The sequence below is a fragment of the Bipolaris victoriae genome, assembly GCF_000527765.1.
Source record: "Bipolaris victoriae FI3 unplaced genomic scaffold scaffold_7, whole genome shotgun sequence".
Classification (NCBI taxonomy): domain Eukaryota; kingdom Fungi; phylum Ascomycota; class Dothideomycetes; order Pleosporales; family Pleosporaceae; genus Bipolaris; species Bipolaris victoriae.
The window spans coordinates 68,312-87,405 of record NW_014575385.1 but is presented as its reverse complement, the minus strand read 5'-3'; the positions used below and the strand labels follow the sequence as shown (position 1 = coordinate 87,405).

Below are 19,094 nucleotides of genomic sequence, written 5' to 3'. Positions count from 1 at the left end.
ACCGGATACCATGCTAGATACCCGAGAAAGAAAAGCAAAAACACATCTTTCCCTTTCTCTTTATCCTCTGCGCTTCTTTGAATCAGGAAAGAACGAAAAAAAAGGAGGGTAAAAGAATTGGGATAACCGAGTATACGAAAAAGTTCCAAGTAGAAAAGACAGTTTTGTCGGCGCGCGCGCCAAGGACGGAAGATCCGAAAACAGGGAAAAGTAACAAAGATGAGAAAAAGGCGCGATAAACAGGCTTAGCGCGGGTAGTGAGAGTGAGAGAGTGGCTGTCATCGGTGAATAACACGTGAGACACAGACGACAGACAAAAGAGAGACAGACAGATGTAGTGTGGTCTGTGCACACACCACACCACACCAACTGTGGACAAAAGCTTACTTTACGAGGGGACTAAAACCAACCAAGACAAAGTAGACAAGAGAATGAAGAGAGACACACGCATACGGACTCCGAGAGCAGAAAGATCAAAAAAAAACCAACTAAATAAGGGTCCATTAACAACAACGGATGACTACATTGGTATGTAGTTAAAAACAACGGATAGTGCCAAAACGGAGAATGACGCAGACTTTTGCAAAGACTATGCTGCACACATGCGCCAACATGATTTTTTCTCCCTTGACTACTCTTACTACTGTAAGTTGTGTAGCTTTACCAAACCAACACTTACCACACACGCAACGTCCGTAGCGCACATACGCACACGCAACATGCAACGCTACGTAACACACTGCATAGCCCGCCGCCCGCACTTGCGCATCAACGTTTTGGTTCAGGTCAAGACTTTTTTTTCCTCCCGCTCCCTCGCCTCGCAACCAAAAAAAAAAAAGAACTCGTCTCGTCTCGCTCGAAAGAACCCGGGCCCCCCGCTTTTTGGGGGGGAGGGGGGGACTAGCGCCATTCTCTGTTGTTTAATTCGCCGCCAGTGCGGATCCGGTTCACGGCCGAGACGAGCGCGAACGAGCGCCCAGAGTAAGGGTAAAAGGTAAGGGCCACCACCACCCAACTTTACATGGGAGAGCTTGGCGCGCGACACACAGGAAAAAAAAATACGCGCCTCTAACTTTTTTTTCTCGCTTTTTTAACTTTTTGAGTTTTATTTTCTTACCGTTTGCGCTGTGCATTTGCCCTGCATATATTGGTTGCAGCGAGTATTAATGTAGTGTGTTGGCGACCAGAGGGTAGAGCGGTTAGCTGGTAGATGGCTGTTTTCTGTTTAACATTTTTACTATTGCTGTATAGGTCATACATGCATGACGCAGGAGAAGGGGAAAGATGACACCGATCATATGGCTTGTCTTTTCTCTTGCGGCTAGGACATGGGGGTGACAGGCATGGGTTTTTTTTTCGAGGGAGGGGGGGTTTGGTTCGAGAGACCCTTGAGCTTGTTCATGCGCTTCGGTGGCGGTGGGTATGACGGTGCCAAAGTGTCAGAGACAGAGAGAGAAGGGGGCGTGGTGTGGCAGTGCATGCTCGCGCGTGAGTGTGTGGTTGGTGGAAAGGAGAGGCGTTGCTTCGGCGCGAATGCCAACGATAATTTCGTCATGGGTGGGCGATGGAGACAGGGTGAGTCGTGCGCGCGTGGGTGTGTGCGAGTGTGCGTGAAGCGCGTTTAAGGTTGGGGGAGATGATGTGATTTTCGTACGAAGATGCCGTGTTGCAGGACAGGAGAGCGCGAGGAGATTGGCGTGGTTACACTACTACACGTGTAGAGTGCTCGCTGTTGGCTGTTACTAAGTGGTGGCTGTCTATTACTCTACAGAATCAGCGAATACGGAAACGTGGTTTAAGGTTTGGTCTAAGAGACGGGAACAAACGAGGTGTGGTGCCTCGTAACGAGTCGTAGAATTTTTGTCAAGGGGATCCCGGAAGGGGGGCATGGCTCGGGGTGGTGGGGATACGGGTGGGGGGAAAACACGTCCTTTCTTGGAGCCATAATTGTTGGCTCTCCCGGTGGTGCGCAATCACAGCTTGGGAGTGAGCAATGCAAGTAATAGTCTCGACTGGGAAACTCGGCAATGACGAAAGAATCATACCACGGAACGCGCGCGAGGTTACGTATGTGAGTACGGGAGGGCCCTGGAGGAGTACGGTGAAGGCGGAGCCGCACGCAGGGCATGGGTGCAGTGCGTGTGCGTGTGCGTGTGTGTGTGTGTGCGTGTGTGCGCGTGTGTCTATATGTGTACACTATAGTATATGCGCATGCGTTGTTGTTGTTGACGAGGATGATGATGTGTGCGAGACTGTCTGGTTACACAGCAACCGTGTGCTGGGGGGGTGGGACATGGGACTAGAAGCCGATGGATACATATGTATGTATATTCTGACCGGTTGGTGGCTGGTGGAGGGTCTTCTGGCGGCGGCGGTGGGTGGGTGGTGCGACGCATGTGCATGTGCATGGCATGGCAAGGTATGGGCTGTTGGCATGGCATGGTATGGCATGTCGAGTGAGTACAGTAGTGTAGCTACACTCACATGTGCATATGCAAGCGAGCGAGGGAGCGCATACAGGCAGGCAACAGTAAGGCCTGCAGGACTGATTATGCACGATGGCGTAACCTTGCAGTACGGATTAAGCGAGCCATGATTGGCTGACAGCGCTTCTCGAAGATTGCCCACCCCGGCCTAGTGCGGCTTAACGGCGTCTAGCGTGCACTACTGCAGGCTGTCATGCATGGCGCTAGCGAGCGGGTGAGACGATGAGACGACTAGACCACGGGCCAGGGGGTATCTCGGCTTGCCCATTCCAGCTGGAAGATTGCGGCAGCGAGCGGCTCCGCCATTTAACCATGAATTGGGTAAACCTTTACAGCCCCTGTTCCTGGCCCACGCCCTGGCCCAACTTGTGCCCTGAGATGCTGATATCACCCTCTCGGCCACATGTTGATTCGCAACAGCAAAAGGGTCTTCTTCGGCACAAACTAGCTCACTTGCGTGAAACGGTCGCGCATCTGTCCACCCGCGTGCGCGCGCGCTGCTCGAGCTGCCTGTCTCCATCCTTCTAGCCGAACTCTATGCCATGCGACAGAGGGCCGTCCCTCTAGAGGTTCCCTGGCCCAGCCCACAGGGTCGAGCTCCATTCACTAGGCTTGTGTTTGCGCAAACCACTAGACCGCCTGTGGTAAATGCAACGAGATGGCTTGACGCACAGCAGCGTGCAGATGCCTCGTGGCTGGCCTTGAGCTACTACCTACATGACAGCTTCGAGCGCCTTCTAGGGGTGCCTACTAGTACTCACCGTGTGAGCTTGTATGTAAGAAGAGGACGCTTGCACCGCGCTTTGGCGCCGATCGGCAGCCGATATAGCCGCAACGACTCAGGTGCCGACGTCTCAGCTCCATGTTACCTGTCGTGCAAGTGCATGTGTGTACTTGTCTATGTACCTACCACGTAACTAGAACATGCTTTTACACATACATACTAAAATACATGCGTATGTGCATACATGTTATAGTGCACAAGCATGATCCTGCTGCTATACTATACCATTACCATCATCATCATCATCATCATCATCATCATCATCATCACAAACGCCGACGTGGAATGATGTGGCAGGGCCACCCAAGCCGTATTCCCCGACTTGGAGCGTGACCATAAGGCCAGCCTGCTCCCGTTTGCTATCGTCTTACGCACGTTACGGCTTCACCGCCGTTCCATCTGCACATGTGTTTCTTCGAATGCATGTCTGAACATGTCGTCAGGCAGGGTTGTCGGGCTTCTGGCGATGCTTGCCGCACCCCCACCACCAAGCACGGGTGCGTGGAAATTAGCCCCGCGCGCCAGCCGCACCCACCGTCCACCTGGCTGAACTCTAATGTAATATTTTTCTTGCCCGTTTACGCGTCGCCTGCTTTCCATTCGTCCCTCTGAAGACGCCGCTGTCGCCGACGCCAGACACCACCAAACTACGGTTACAGACATGCGTGTTGTCTTGTTTGGCCCATCCCGAGGTTCGTCGGAGATCGACGCTTCCTGTCCGCATCGGGCCTAACTGCGTCCAAATTGCTCACAGCCGCCCGGATCCCGGTGACATGGATAGATCGATCCGGCTGCTGGGGGGGGGGGGGGTAAGAGGAGACAGCGCCCGGCCCGGTTTGCGCGCCAAACCGCACTCGTCCTCCTTCTCTCCTTCTCTGATATCTGCCGACGACGACAATGGCGCACCACTTGGCGACACAGCATCGCCTCTGTCACTGGCTCGACGACCGCCGCCATTCAAGTCGTACATGTGACGTCAGCACCTTGCACAATATCACCACACAAATCACCTGTCCACTCTGCATACAGAACAGTCACGCGCTCAACTCGCCTACATACGCTTGCTTTGCCGACCTGCTGGCGACCCAAACACCGCATTCTCCTCGTTACGAGAAAATTCCATGTGCATTACTCGCTCATCACACCCAAGGCGCAAGCCAACTCCGCCAAGAACCCCCCCAATTCCTTAGACTCCTCAGCCGTTCGTCGCCTTGTGCAGCCTTAACACAATGATCTACACACGGTTGACACTGCTCAAGACATCAGGCCTGCACTCTCGGCCAATGTTGGCTGTCTAGTAATGCCACTCGACTCCACCTCGACAATGCGTCCTGGGGAACCCCATCCATATCGGAAGCTAAAGGCGATCGTGAATTACGTCGGATCCATTTTATGGAGAATACCGCCATCTCGGTACACACTCGCTGACCACCGGACGGTCCAGTTGCCCTCATACTCCCCTAGATCACGTCTTACTCACTCACGCCGATTGCCACCGACCTGATCGATAGCCTACCCCTGGGTTACAGTGGGGAAATGAAGCAAGCAATAGTGCGGACATGAGGCGCAATCATACCAAGTAGCCCATTCAATAGGCATCCCGCTGTACACGATCATCTCTGCCCCCACTCTCGTCCGGTGAGCCTCCACACAATCTACACGTCTGAACCAAACATCCGACATGTCTGTGTATTCTGCCTTGTTATTGGCATCGGAGTTTTTCTCCTCGCTTGTATACAAGTCTACTACTACAAACATACTTACGATTAAGCTTTGACAATGTTCTAGGCCGACTTTCTCTCGCTTCTCCACGGATACCGGCAAGCTGGTATCCCCACCCACTCCTCTGTAGAAAAACAAAGGAGCGTCAGAGGAGGCGAGTATGATGCGCTAAGCGAAAGCGCAGCGCCTTCTGCAGGAACAATCCTTCCGCTGCTAGAAAACTCCCGACTCGTTAGGAGAGATTGTAGTAATACTCCTTTGCGTCTTTGCATTGATCGGTGAATTCACAACGATCGGCCTTTTCCTTCTCTCGCGCATTGAACGGTCAACGTAGAACACGCAGCTGTCTTCTTCACGTGCACAAAAACCGCACAGTTTGTTCTATTTAGCAGACACATCGGTCAATAACCATCGTATTCTGTACATGAACGTATTTCTATAAATGCAACCACGTGCGACAATCTCAAGAAAACTGTGGTGTTTCTACTAGTGCGAACGGGCATTCCTTTTTTCGCCCGAGAACCCAGGTCGCTAGTCGTAATCACGTGCATACGGGAAACAAATCCCAGCATCCGGTTTATCCAGTCCCCTGTACATTCTTCCACTTGCCTTTTTTCCAAATACGCCCCTGTCCCATCGCTATTCGTACGGCGATACTATTAGCAGGTACATACAGCAAAAGGCGACAATCAAACGAGAAATGATACGAGCCACAAGATATACAGGGGCCATGCCTGCATGTCTCATATCAATTTATGTATGCAGTACTGTCGCAAGCCAAACTGCTATGTAACGGCTATAGGTACTCGCAACCCACATCCCGCACCCCCTCCTCCTCGCTTAGGCATATCACTGACCCCTACCATCACCGCAAACAGGTATGTTCTGCGACATCCGTTGCATTTCCCCGTGGCCGTTGTCTACACGGTGAAACGCAGGAGCAAAAACAACTAAAATCGATAGCAAGAATTAAGCATCACTGTCATCCATGATACTACTATTATTATCACGACCAGGATTTTGTCCGCCCATTTCACCGAAGATCATGATCTTGAATATTCACCGAGATGCCACACCAACAGGCTCTGAAGAACATAGAGATAGGATGAACGCGATACACTAAAACCATAATCACCGAAACCCATTTAGGAAATAAAAATGCCCAAAGCTAATGCAAAACTTCATACGTACGTAGTAAGCCTACTAGGTGAGATCTATCGCCGAACACACTACACTACAAATCCGACCCTTCATCAATCCGCAACTCGGCTACCATCACGCCATTGCAAGGGAAAAGAGCGGAAGCAAGAAAGCAAGCAAGGCCAGAAAAGACCAATAGAATGCAATCCCATAATCATCATCATCATCACCACCTTATCCCGTATTTCTGGGCGATATGAACGAAAAAGCAAAGGCCCAAGCTCTCCAAGTATGCCGAGCATACGCGCCCACGCACCGATGGGCCCCCTCCCACCCCTTCCCCCCAAAAAGATGAGCAAAGCCAGGGATCAAAGGAAATCAAGGCAAGCAAAAAGAAGAGCCGCTGCAGCGGCAGCGCATCCGACAGGGCGGGATTTGCCGTTCGTCTCCAGGCCCAGCGCAGCAGAACGAGGCAAGACTCAAAAAGGCGAAAGAGGGAAAAGAGGCCCCCCCCATCATCATAATCATCATCCCGACCAACCAACCAACCCCCCGTCTCTCCGGTTGACAAGGCATGGGAGAGACAGCACCGTTCGTGACCAACTGGGGGAGGGGGTGGGCAGCCACCCCATAACCCATGTCCGCGCCGTGGTCTGTGGTTGCCGGGACCCACCTTCATGGGACTGGGAAAATCTTTCGTACTAATGTAACAAAAAATAATAATCACGCCGATTCGACCCATCAAATCCGCTCCGCCTTCTAATTCACCCGCTGCCCGGTTATTTATGCCCTGAAACAGCCCAATGCGTACATTGGGGGGGGGGGGAGAACGAGCAAGAGAGTGAGAGAGAAGGAAGGGGTTGATTGATGTTGTTGTTGTTGTTGTTGTTGTTGTCAGAAAAAAAGTGGGGGGGGGCCGAGGGTGAGAATGCGAAGAACAGGGGGGTAACCCCACCACAACTTGTTCGTGCCCTTGTTCCCCCCATGGGAAGAAGAAGGGCCAAGACGGGATGGCCGTTGATGTACGTGTTTTCTTGGTGAGCAAGAGAGGGAGGGAGAGAAGGTCTGAGTGAGATTCTCCTTCTACGGTTTTTCTTTTTGACGGGGAGCGCTGGAATATCGTGCGGTCGGGTGTTCTTTTTTTTCGTTCTCTTCCGTTGTAGTGTTCGCCATATTTTCTTTCTTTCTTCTTTGCTTGATGGTTATGTTAAATACACATGCCACATATCCCACGGCATACATGCAACACACCCCCTCCCCCTGGAGTCTCTTCGGGCACTTTGGCTACGTGCGTAACTTCGTCTTTTGATATTTACGCCATCCCCCATGCACACACACATGGCGCAAACTGACTCGTCAGGCAGGACACACAAGACACGCAACACAACGCAAAAGCACGCGCGGTGGGATACATCCGCTCTCTCATTTTCAAAAGCGCCTGGTCTAATAAGTTTCTCATCACGGTCTCTTTCTACGCTAGCCAAACATTTCCTCATCTGATTAAAAACCCCTCACCAACGCACCAACCCACGCACATACTCCCAGCCCTGTCAATCTTTGCTCCTCTTTTCTCTGTCTGACTTGAAGTCGTCTCGGGAAGTGGGAAGGGGTGGTAGGGGTTGGTCGTGGTAGTGGTGGTGCGGAGCCTACTGGGGCCTAGGCACTTTCTGCACGCTTCGGCGGTCCTGCACGTCTTTTTTGTTGCGTGGGATGGATGCAACGGCCACGGGCCAATATAAACTACCTGCTAACCGTACGTAGGCACATGGACATGGAGGTAATCGGGCCAGGGTCCTTGCAGCTCCCAGCAACGGTGTCGGGTCGACCAAGGATTGGGTGAAGGGTACGTAGTTTAGGGAAGGAAGAGGAAATCAAGGCATCCATGGCCTGCCTTGAACAGCTCGATGTCTGGGCTTCGAGGTGCCAACCGACCACCCCTCCCCCCAGCCCAGCCACTGTTTGCAGCTACATGCAACTGTGCCCTCTCTTATTTGGTCTTAATCGGATGCTGGGGTGTTTGAAATCGGATGCTGCCCTTGTCCTCTTTTCGTATCACCACTGCCGGGCAGGGCAAGGCGCTTTGGTGGTCTTGTCCATTTGGCCAACCTACCTATAGGAGTTGGGGGAAATTTCCCCCGTTACGTACGCGAACTTTGACGGGAGGGGGCGTGTCCCCGTTCTGCTGCACGTCGTGTTCCTGACCAGACCAATGGGGCAGCCCTGCTTGCTTGCTTGCTTCCTGGTGTTGCTGCCTGACACACCGTGATGGCTTTACTTTATCATGGAACGGCTGAATTACTGTCGCTGTAGATGTGACATTGCGAGGCCGTGCAGTATGTACCACCGGGTGCTTTGCACACCTCGTACATATCTCAATCTACTCTAGTTGCGTTGTCGCTGCAGCGTTTTGCGCGTCTAGAGTTGTGGTCATGTAGGCGTTTTCCCAGTTGATGCATGAGCTCTTGGTCGCTGACTCGTTGGCCTTGGCTGAGTGGTTTTGGGTGATGATAGCAGAATGTAACCCACTTTGCATTACTTTGATATCGCGCTCGATCGACTCGTATCGATCGCCTGCTGTCCCACTATGCTGAACCTCCAAGTGGAGCTCGTTGTTGGACGGTTCTGGGCTTCGTATCTCGTCATTGCGCATGCGTCCAATATTTGCTTTTTCAATGGTCGCAATGCTTGTTCTTTCCCCACGTTCCTCATCACACTGTCCGACGTCATTCGTTGCACTTAGGCCATTGTTCGTATCATCAGCCCTCATTCCTTGCACCGTTGATGTTGACAGCGAGAGCGTCGGCTGAATAAGAGACTCCTGGACTCCACTTGATGTATCGTCAGGCAACGGTGCCTTCACTTTGCGCGCCATTCTATTACCCCGATTTCGAGTACCTGACGTGCTTTTGGTCTGCGCTGAGCCCATGCTGGATGCCTCAGCACGTCTGGCCAACCTGGCTGCACGAGCATCTGGTGGAGCCTCTCCCTCCTGTTCCAACTTGCCAGCCACATCTTCATTCCTGCTGTGCGACTTCAGCTGCTCTACTGCTGCAGGGGCCTGCTGTGCTACCGCAAGCGCCGGACTCTTGCTCTTCTTAGCAAGGTCCTCTTCACTCAGCTCCACCCATTTTGCGCCCACTTTCTTCATTTGCGTGAACCTAAGAAATGTTTGGCCCGATCCGCTTGTGTCCATGTACTCCGATCCTTCGGGCGGCGCATTGCGGCCTCTGACGTACAGTTGGCTAGGCCGGTGATACTCATCACTGCTGCGGTAGGTCTTGTGGAACTCGACCGTATCTGAAAACTTGAGTCGTTTTCGTCCAAGCAGGGAATTGATGCTGCGCGATCGCTTGGGCGACGGCCGAAAAGACAGTGGCGCGTCACATTGCTGCGGCCGTGGATTGGGTGATTCTTCATCTGTTACAGGAGGTTGGGTTGTTGGCGAATGTGATCTTCGACGCGCAATGCCTAAATGTGGTTGCTCGCTCCCATGGAACACATGCTGCACCTCCGGACTTGCTTGTTCAATGCGCGTAGTGCGTTCTCCAGTCGGTGGAACCGGGAGCGCCTCTACTGTCATGAGCCAGTTATCGAATTCCATGCGGGCTTTTTTGTGGTTGTCTCGCGCAAAACTCTTCGTGATGGAATCGCGTTTGTTTTCGAAAGCCGCCCATTCGATATCTGCAGCTTGCAGAGCATCGTAGAGTGTGCCAAACCGCTGGCAGGTGCTGCATCCGAACTCTTCTGGTGCTTGTACAGGAGTGAGCCCATCGGCTGTGACAGCTGCGAGGACTCTAGTGCATGATTTGCACTTGATTGTGTTGTCGCCGCCTGCCATGTGGAACCTGCTTGGTCGAGGGCGGGGTGATGTTATTAGGATAGGAAATTTGGTTCAATATGGTTGTCAACGGAAGTTGCAGAACGCCAGAGCAAAAGAGTACCTGCCGAGATATCCAGCATATAATCGTCAAGGCAGTTGCGGGTGTAATGATTCAATGATGTGGAGTTAGAGTGAAGTTGTTTTGATTGAGATAGACACGCAGCAAACCCCTCCGTGATCAAAACAACGCGCCGCGCTTTCCGTAACGACAGCAAACACTGTATCTCGGAGGCCTGTATGCTGCAGAACCGTGGATGAAGTTGGATTCAAAGATGTTTGATGTTTTTGAGCGGTGATGTCAGAGACAAATGATGCTGCAACCAGATTGCTTGTTGCCTTGCTAACTTCGCTAATCCCGGTTGGGCCATCCCCTATCCTCGGGACGACAAAAAACAAAGGCAACGTAGTGATTCTTACACAACGCTAATATCTGTGTAAGAGATTTTGAATAGGTGGTTCGCAAGTAGAATATGGGTCATTTTCTACTCAGATAGTTGGTATTGGGACTATTACAACACAGTTCATTGCTTGGTATGTGAAAGAGTAGTCTTCACACCAGGTTTCTTGAAGTATTATTGTACAAGAACGAGCATAATGTATGCAAAGATGATACCAGAAATTTGACAAGCAGGGATTTCCTGGTATTACAGGTTATGCAACCCTGAATGCAGGTCTCGTCAATCATCCAAGACAATATATCTATTTCTCCCACCTTGGCAGCTCACTCCATAATCTTAATGTCTCAATTAGGTGGCCCAGCTTACTACATCTAATCTATCAATTGCAGTCTGGGGAGAGGCAACTCATCTACGTTAACACGACATCTACTTTGATCTGTGGAGATCCCTCTAAAATGAATGCCGATACATTACATCCAAGAGCAGACACCCTCAGCATACAGCCACAAGTAATGAATTGCTACCACCCCAGTCCCCCTTCCAATATCCAATGATAACAGCAAAACTCTATGCCTGATTTCCAAACTCATCTCTATATTCATAATAACCCCGTCAACTATCAAAAAACTCACACTCCCCATCCATCTTCTTATCCAACTCCTCCTCTGTCATGCCCGCAACCTCAAGTCCAAAGTGATAGTTATGCCATCCCACCTGCCTCTTATATCTCTCCACATACCCGCTAGTCATGTCCCTCCATGATCCCTTTCCTACACCCTCCAGTCGCGGATCTGCACTATCAAGCAACTTTGTGGTCCCATCAAGGAAGTCATCGACAAAAGAAATTTTCTCAACACTTCCAAACGACTCCTTCATTATTCTCGTTACCATAGCAATGTCGGCATCAGGCATAGTTTGGATACCGATAATGAGCTCTGCGAGATGTAATTCCTTTGCCAAAGTGCGAAGTTGACACCGCCAGAAATACGGAAGGCCACCCAGGTCCTTCCGCACCGGTGGTTGCAGCAGGTCGAAGATTGGATCTGGTACCAGCCAGCGTACGCAATGTAAGAGTGCGCCGCGTCCGAAGTGAAAAGCGAGACGCCGAATATTGGAGCGATTGGTTGGTCCCAATTGCCACAAGAAGTTTGTGGTTCCTGTGAGTCCAAAGTGGAAAGTTGTCCGGTGGAGAATGTATGGCTGCATTGTATTTGTGATAGTGGGAGAAATGCGAAGGAGGGTCGATAGACTGATGGGTGATTTAACGTGTTTCGATGGCAGTCGGTAGCTGATTTCAGCAGATGAAAGGTCGTAGTTTCGGGACAGTCCCGCGGCAGTCATCAAGATCATTTCTTGAAGTTCTTGAGGTAGGCGAAGGAATGGATGGAATAAGGGCTGGATGTCGACTGTGTCTTCTGAAGCCGGTTGGGGGCTAAGAGCTGGTGAGTGCGTGCGGAATGCGCGCTCTGCATTGTCAGAGACAGTTTTGGCACTTGGGCTGGTGTTTTTGATTGCAAGACGCGTGAAGTAGAGATTGTTGAGATATTCACGGGCGGAGAGCCAACCCGAACCGCAGCGGACAACGAGTTTATAATAGTTGCTCGGGGAAATGGATTTGACCTGCGAAGTTGGCTGGGCCATGTCGTCTTCAGCGAATGTGAATGGACAGGTACCCTCTTCCCACTCTGTAAACACTTCTCTATTTTCGAAAGGGTCCATATCACCCCTTTGCGTCGGCCTGATCATACTAGATTTCTTACTCTTCCTCTTACCCATTTGCGGACTGAAAAGCCTGACAACAATCTTCTTCCTACAATCCTTGAAGCTCGAATCCGTAAGCACGCACTGCACGCTCTTACCCAAATCCAAATCCTCTCTCCTACGTGGATCAGGAGGCAGCAAACTGAGTTTCCCCTGGAAATGCGCGCTTGAATCGTGGCCCATGGACCATTGTTTCAAATGTTGGATGAATATTTTTCGCTGCTGTGCCTGAACCCAATGCTGATTGACGGGGTGGCGAGGCGACTTGGTGGAAGGCGAAGGAGGGTTTTTGCTGGGCGATACCAAAGGAACTGGTGGGGAATTTAAGGGTGTGATAGTGTAACCCTTGTCGATGGTAAGAGGCGCGTGAACCATGCTGAAGGAGTTGAAACAACGTTGAAAAATGGTGGCAGTCCAAGTCAGTTGAGGTATGTTTTAGTCTGGTGGGATGTCTTGGTTCACGATCGGTAAAGAAATGGTCTGGTGATAAGCGTCACAGGTGAAGAGTCCGGTAACGGCTCTAGTTAGCGTTGGTTTCACCGCTCGCAAGCGAAAACAAGGGCACCGTCTGTATTGCGATATGTACTAGTCAATTATACACCCGCGTGGTGTTTAACGCAGGCGTTTGGGTGCCAACGCAGATGGCCAAACGAAGCAAGCAAGCGGAGTTCAGAGAGGGTTGTTGGAGATACGTGGAACAGCAGCGCGTGACTCTGACCGGACAAGGAGGGAGATTTCGAAACAATCCACCTCAATGACGAAACCCGTCCGGCGGAGGCAAAATACTTAGCTGTCAAACTGAAGTTGTGTGCACGTCAAGCTGGGTAGGGGACGAACCTAATGATGTACCGGCTGAGCCGGACAGGATTTGGTGAGATGCACTATGCACCATGACGAACGCAAATGCGGAGAAGTGGCCCGTCACCAACAATAGCCGCTAGCCTGCAACCAGATAGCACGCGCCACATCTACATCAATACCTCGGACGCAGACGGCACAGACGTTCCATGGACTCAGCTTATATGTATGTAGTTGCGATCGTCTGCAAGTGCCACAACCCGTGCCCAAGGGTGGGTTGTGAGAAGAAATTCCATTTCGTGGGTGGCCATGGTGCCGGGTATCGTATCCCAAAGTACACAAGAATAAAACGCCTCTAAGTGAATAGTGTTTTTGTAAGCCATTAGGCTCTTCCCTCTAGCCAGCTCGCAGCCTGCTTTAGAAGTCCATTGAAGCCCTTGACATTGGCCAAAAGCCCACCACCACGCGAGCCGACATCCTTCGCTACGCCGTCTAGTAGCATGCTTAGTGGCATTTCTGGACCCTCATTCTCTCTTCCTTCTTTGCGCGCCTTAGCACGACCGTTTTTAATCGCAGCCTCAATAGCGAACATGTTGTCGCTGAGCGTATTCTGAGCGTCCACCCTGGCTTTCTCAGCGTGGTACTGTGTCTGGATATCGTCCTGCTCCATGGCGATTTCCTGTCTACTGTTCTGGAGGCCTAGCATCTCTTTGCGTAAATCGGCATTAGCACGTCTCAGTAGCTTCATCTTTTGGAAATTCGTGCTTAGGACATCGTTAGCATCTTGTAAATCCATCAGCTTTTCATTCAAGCTCTCCTTGAAGGTAATCGACATGTTGATCTGACTTCGTAGCTCCTTTCGGCTGTCGGAATCTTGCAAGTTCTGCAGCTTTTCAGCCATGCGCTTGAGACGATGGTCAATGTTATCTTCTAGGATCGAGCGCGTGATATCTGCCGCAGTAACACCCCGAACTGTAGAGCCTTTTATGCGCATCACCGAGATAGTATGTGTTGGCCCCACAAGCTTTTGACGCTTGCGGGGTGGATTTTCCGTTGAAGGCTTAACACGTGGTGCTTGCTCGGGAGCAGATCGCTTGGAGACGGGTTGAGGGGTGGGTTCCGCTTCTTCTTCTAGCGCAGAATCACCTTCTCCGGCTGACGCTTCGTGTACACTGGAGACTTCTACACTATCTCTCTGTCTTGCACCTGCTTTGCCACGAGCAGGTGAGAGGTCGTCGACAGTCTCATCAGCAACTTTGGTGATAGGTTCTTTGTTCTTCTTTTTAACAGACTTGCGAATCGCCGGTGTTTCTTGGGGTTCGCTCTCTCGGACGTTGGATTCTTCACGAGGGCTTGTGCGCTTCACAGACTTCGCCGAAGCGACTGTTGGAGTGTTACTTTCAGTGTGGTGCCCATCCGATAATCGCGGTCTACCACGTCCACGTTTCACGGGCTGTGATTCCATGACTTGCTCCCCAGGATCTTCATTTGCTACAGGCGTCTCGACTGGCTGTGATGTTGTCGGGATCTTCTGATTTGACATTGGCTGTAACTGTGGAGATAGCTCATCGACGGTCATTTCTGTCCCCTCTTGCGGTGTCTGCTGTGGCTGTACTCCACTCCCGACCACGCGCGGCGTAGCTACAGGCACTTGGGGTGAAAGCTCGTCCTCGCTCTCATCTTCGGCTGGCGCCGCCGCTGGTGTGTTTAGGTAGGCATCAATTCGGGAGGCCGACTTTCGTGGCTGTCCGCTCGGAAGTAGACTAGGGGTTTCCGGGACGGGATCAGTCGACTTGGATCGTCTTGATATGGAGCGCCGTGACTTTGCTGATGTTGTCTCGTTTGCGCCTGTGGTCGGTGTCTTTTGCCTTGCGCTTCCGGAGAGCGCCCGCTGCTGTATCGCTGCCTGAGGTGGTGTCCGTTTCATCACGGTAGATCTGGCGAATACGGCCTCACGCACATTGCTCGCACTCTCGTCCAGCACCGAGAGCTCATCCGGGCCATTGTCCTGTTCCTCGCGTACGGGGGAAACAGTTCCCACCACTCTCTTGATCTTTTCAACCGAGCGCGCAATCTCCTCGCGGTTTGGGCTCAGTTCATCATCTTCCCCTTCGACTATATCCGACTGCGCAGCAGGTGAAGCCCGCTTTCGCTTGCCCAGCCGCGGGGTCGCTATCTTCTCTTTTGGTGTGCTCTTGCGTTTTGACGCGCTGCTGCGCTGAAGCGACGCGCTTCTGTGTCGCTGTGCCGAGCCATTCGGGGCGCGCGGTGTACTTTGGACTGGGGTTCGACGAGAGGGTGGCAGAGGAGGAAGTGAGGATTGTTTAGCAGGGGCTGCGCCGAGAGCACCGAAGCTGAAGCCAAAAGTTGCCTGTACTGAGGAAGGTCTGCAGCTGTCAGCATCCAAGTCGTTGGTTGCATGTCATGACGCCTGTCTTACCCAGCACCGCGCACGCGCTGCTGTCGATGCTCGCGGCGATCTGTGAATTTGTCAGCACAAAGACGGAGAGATAAGCATGATACTGTTGTCTCATACCGACGGGCGCCATGGCGATGTGTGGTGTAGCAATTCGAATTCGGGGTGGGGTAGGCGAGGCTGCTGTCGTCGCGTGGTGGTGTTGTGAGGGTCGACGCGCTGACCATACATGGCCAGGCCCTTGCTTGGCCTCCATCATCCCCGCAATAATTCCGTTCGCTGCCCACGTTTCGCAGCACAACGACTGCCATTGCATTCCACCATCATGGGTTGGCTATGGGGTAGCAAAAACAGCCCAACCGGGTCAGATCAGCTCGATCCCTCCCTCCGCGAATTCCTCAACAAAGAAGCCCCTACAGGCCCGGCGCCTTCATTGCCCTCCGTGCCCAAGGAAAAGCCCGCCGATGCACCCACACCCCCGCCGTCGCAGTCCCAGGAACAGATTGAATCCTCTAAGCCTCGGGTACCGCCTCAATCCCAGTTCCAAGATGGACGCTATGCCCATCTCTGGAAAAACTACACTCCCCAAGACATCCTGAATGACCGCGGAAAGTCGGAGCAAGACCGGCTGCGAGACCTAGTCGATGCCTACAACGACCGCAAGGCCTCGATTGGCCGATTAGCAATGGAGAACTGTGCACTCGAGTATATGGAGCAATTTGAATGCTTCCGAAACCCCAAGACGTGGTGGTCCAAGGGCACAATGTGCAGCGCCGAGTCGCGCAAATTCAACCGCTGCTACGATATCCAGTCCAAGTTTCTTAAGGCCCTGGGCTACATGACAATGGATGCCCGCTCGCCTGAAGAGGATGAACGGATCCAGATGCACGCCGATAAGCTGTACCAGCGCATGTTGCAGCAAGAAGCAGAGATAGAAAAGGCAAAAGAAGAAGGCCGACCTATCCCAAAGTTCGAAAGCGTCTTGTCCAAACGTAACGTTACGCAGGCAATGGGCGGTGTATCGCCAACTGCCAAGAATGAACAGGTGGCTGAGATTGGAAATTTGAATACTGTAGACGAAAATGAAGTATGGGCCCAAATCAAACCAGAAGCACGGAAAGAATACGAGAAGAAGCTCGAGAGTCTGTCGCCTGAAGAGCGCGAGATTGAGAGAATGGCCGTAGTGGGCGAGCTGAGGGCTCAAAATGGTGTTGCGAAGCAGCTTGAACAAACATTTATTGAGGAACGAGTGGCTCGCATGAAGCGGAGAGAAGCTGGCCAAGCGACGTTTGGCGATACTATCAAGACGTTATGGGGATGGGGTTGAACTACAAAAAAGATGTATGCCTAGGTTGTGTTTTGATAACGTGTAGAATTATTCATGATACCACAAATTATACAAGACATGTCACCATTTTTACACAGGGGTCCAGCATCATAACAGCCTCGCACCCTTGCTGCATCTCAAATGCCTGTCACACCTCCTGGTTTAGAAAAGTATCTTAGCCTTGTGGCTGGGAGCTTTCCGCGCTACTTTATGGCTCTTTCTTCAGCCGCAGCAGCTTGGCAATCAGGCAACGATACTCCCCGCATCCAGTTCCATGTCAGGACTGGAAGTATACTCTACACAATCCAGCTAACTCAGTGCCACAAAATCAACATATGTGTTATCATTGAATGAAAATGGCCTCCTCATCTACCGCCAAACCTGACACTCAACCAGAACCAATCGATGACGAACTTAGCGAGACTAAGCCTGTGCTCATGCACCAGCATGAGGTTGCTTACGGGATGGAAAGTTGGGTTTTCCGTAACGGTCTCCTTTGCAAAAAGACTAGGGACGGCACCCGATGGCTCCGCTTCAAGAGAGATGAGATAGGCCGGCCAAGGACATATACCAGGAAGTACGCAAATTATCGGCTTACCTTTACTGTGGTAAATGTTTTAATATACTAATCATGTATTCTAGCCAAAGAACCCATAGCCCCAATGGTAGCCTAATCATTCACTCTGATGACCAAGACCCTGCCCCAGGCACATGCAAATCGATGATTCATCCGCCCATAGCCTCTGAAATGGAGTATCGTGGCGAAGATGGAAGAGAATATTGGGCTGTCATGAGTCTAGCAAAACTAATTTCCGGATCCAAGGATTGTGCTTTTTGCTCTATTCTCCTTCAGGGAATCAAAGAGTTTGCAGACGACTGGAAACCCAAATGGGATGAATTGCGGTGGATTGAGAGTCAGTTCGTACAACACAAGCGTTTGGTCGACGAAACACCAGATCGATTTCCAGAACAGCCTGTGGATGCAGACGTAATGATCGTGCATATTACGTTTGGGAAAGGAAAGAGTAAGCTAGAAGTTAGGTTACAAGTGCCTCCAATCTCGCATGCGGGTGTGGAGAGAAAAGAGAACGTTTTTCAGCTTGATTTCTATTCTGACCCTGGTATGTTCGCTCTTGCTGCAGTGTACTTTGTCTTGACAAAAATATATCCAAATTCTGCCTTCAGGCTGGTATTTGCTTTATAGTTCAAATTCGACTAATCGTGCACAGAAAATCCTAGCCCGTGGAAAGCTTTTCCTCCATCCCCCCATATTTCCTGCTTTGTCCTTTCATCCCCGACCCTCAATCTATTCGGAAATTGGATCGATGAATGCGTCCAAAATCACAAAACGTGCAATACAATCTCCAATGCACGCCCTCCCAGCCGCCTACTCCGGATAAATCTCGCCCCTGCACCCGAATACGGTACCCCTACTCTTCAACTTTTTCACACTTCCCCCACCGAACAGTACACCTATGTTGCAGTCAGCCACTGCTGGTCACACACACGGCCACTCAAAACCACAGCCGCTAATTTGGCGGCTCACCTCGCTTCTGTTCCCTGGGGCTCTCTCTCACCTGTCTTCCGCGACACTGTATTGCTCTGCCTCTGCCTGGGCTATGACTACATATGGATAGACTCCCTATGTATCTTGCAAGGGGATCCGGTCGACTTTGCAGCCGAGGCACCACATATGGGTCACATCTATGCACAAGCAGCACTCGTCATCGCCGCACACGGCCCTGAACTATTCTTCAATCGTTACGGAACAAGGAAGATTATACCACCGCCCTTACAGCCAACCATTGATCCCGGAACTCCTGTATTTGTGCGGATGAACCCGCAGCACGACAATCTTTTCAATCCGGCTCAGGATACCAGGTCCTACTGGGGGCGCGCGTGGTGTTTCCAAGAACGGCTGTTCGCGCGGCGAATCCTACATTTTGGGGGAGATTACGAAGAGTCATATTTCGAATGTGGCGAAATGGTAGACTGTGAATGTCAGAGGGTCTTACTACAAGGAAAAATCGGAGGCCTTCAGAGCACGTGGTCTCATTTGAAGAGGGTATTGCCCAGGGCGTTGATGGCATTCGACGACGCTGTTGCTTCCTCGTCTCCTTCCACTTCATCTCAGTCTGCATCAACAACTGAGACTGCTATTGAATCTGAACTTGGCAATGTTGGGGCAGTGCAGTCTATGGTGGGAAGAGAACACTTCGAGAAAGCCCGGAACAATCTCTGGGAAGCAAATGCCGCCCTCATTGAGGACTACACTGCCAAAAGCCTCACATACCCTACAGACATTCTACCAGCATCCTCTAGCCTTGCAGAAGCCATCAGCCCTAGATTGGGGACATACTATGCAGGGATTTGGTCACACAA

At 51.5% G+C, this 19,094-nt stretch overlaps 5 protein-coding genes across 5 annotated transcripts; 2 read left to right on the top strand and 3 right to left on the bottom strand.

Annotated features, from left to right (window-relative positions):
* Window positions 1-8,509: 8,509 nt before the first annotated feature.
* COCVIDRAFT_22759 (hypothetical protein) lies at window positions 8,510-9,970 on the bottom strand (the record flags this gene model as incomplete). Its single annotated transcript, XM_014705592.1, has 1 exon — window positions 8,510-9,970. One exon carries the CDS (start codon window positions 9,968-9,970, stop codon window positions 8,510-8,512), a length of 1,461 nt encoding a protein of 486 aa, XP_014561078.1.
* A 1,052-nt stretch (window positions 9,971-11,022) lies between these two features.
* Window positions 11,023-12,546, bottom strand: COCVIDRAFT_87164 (hypothetical protein; the record flags this gene model as incomplete). Its single annotated transcript, XM_014705633.1, has 1 exon — window positions 11,023-12,546. The coding sequence occupies one exon, from the start codon at window positions 12,544-12,546 to the stop codon at window positions 11,023-11,025; it is 1,524 nt and encodes a 507-aa protein (XP_014561119.1).
* Window positions 12,547-13,351: 805 nt separating this feature from the next.
* COCVIDRAFT_12185 (hypothetical protein) lies at window positions 13,352-15,518 on the bottom strand (the record flags this gene model as incomplete). The annotated part of the gene is made up of 3 exons (XM_014705571.1): window positions 13,352-15,356; window positions 15,410-15,449; window positions 15,506-15,518. 3 exons carry the CDS (start codon window positions 15,516-15,518, stop codon window positions 13,352-13,354), a joined length of 2,058 nt encoding a protein of 685 aa, XP_014561057.1.
* Window positions 15,519-15,710: 192 nt separating this feature from the next.
* COCVIDRAFT_22756 (hypothetical protein) lies at window positions 15,711-16,712 on the top strand (the record flags this gene model as incomplete). The annotated part of the gene is made up of 1 exon (XM_014705591.1): window positions 15,711-16,712. The coding sequence occupies one exon, from the start codon at window positions 15,711-15,713 to the stop codon at window positions 16,710-16,712; it is 1,002 nt and encodes a 333-aa protein (XP_014561077.1).
* A 1,288-nt stretch (window positions 16,713-18,000) lies between these two features.
* On the top strand, window positions 18,001-18,447 carry COCVIDRAFT_44256 (hypothetical protein; the record flags this gene model as incomplete). The annotated part of the gene is made up of 1 exon (XM_014705632.1): window positions 18,001-18,447. A coding segment is annotated over one exon (447 nt), but the record flags the coding sequence as incomplete, so codon positions are not given.
* Window positions 18,448-19,094: the final 647 nt, after the last annotated feature.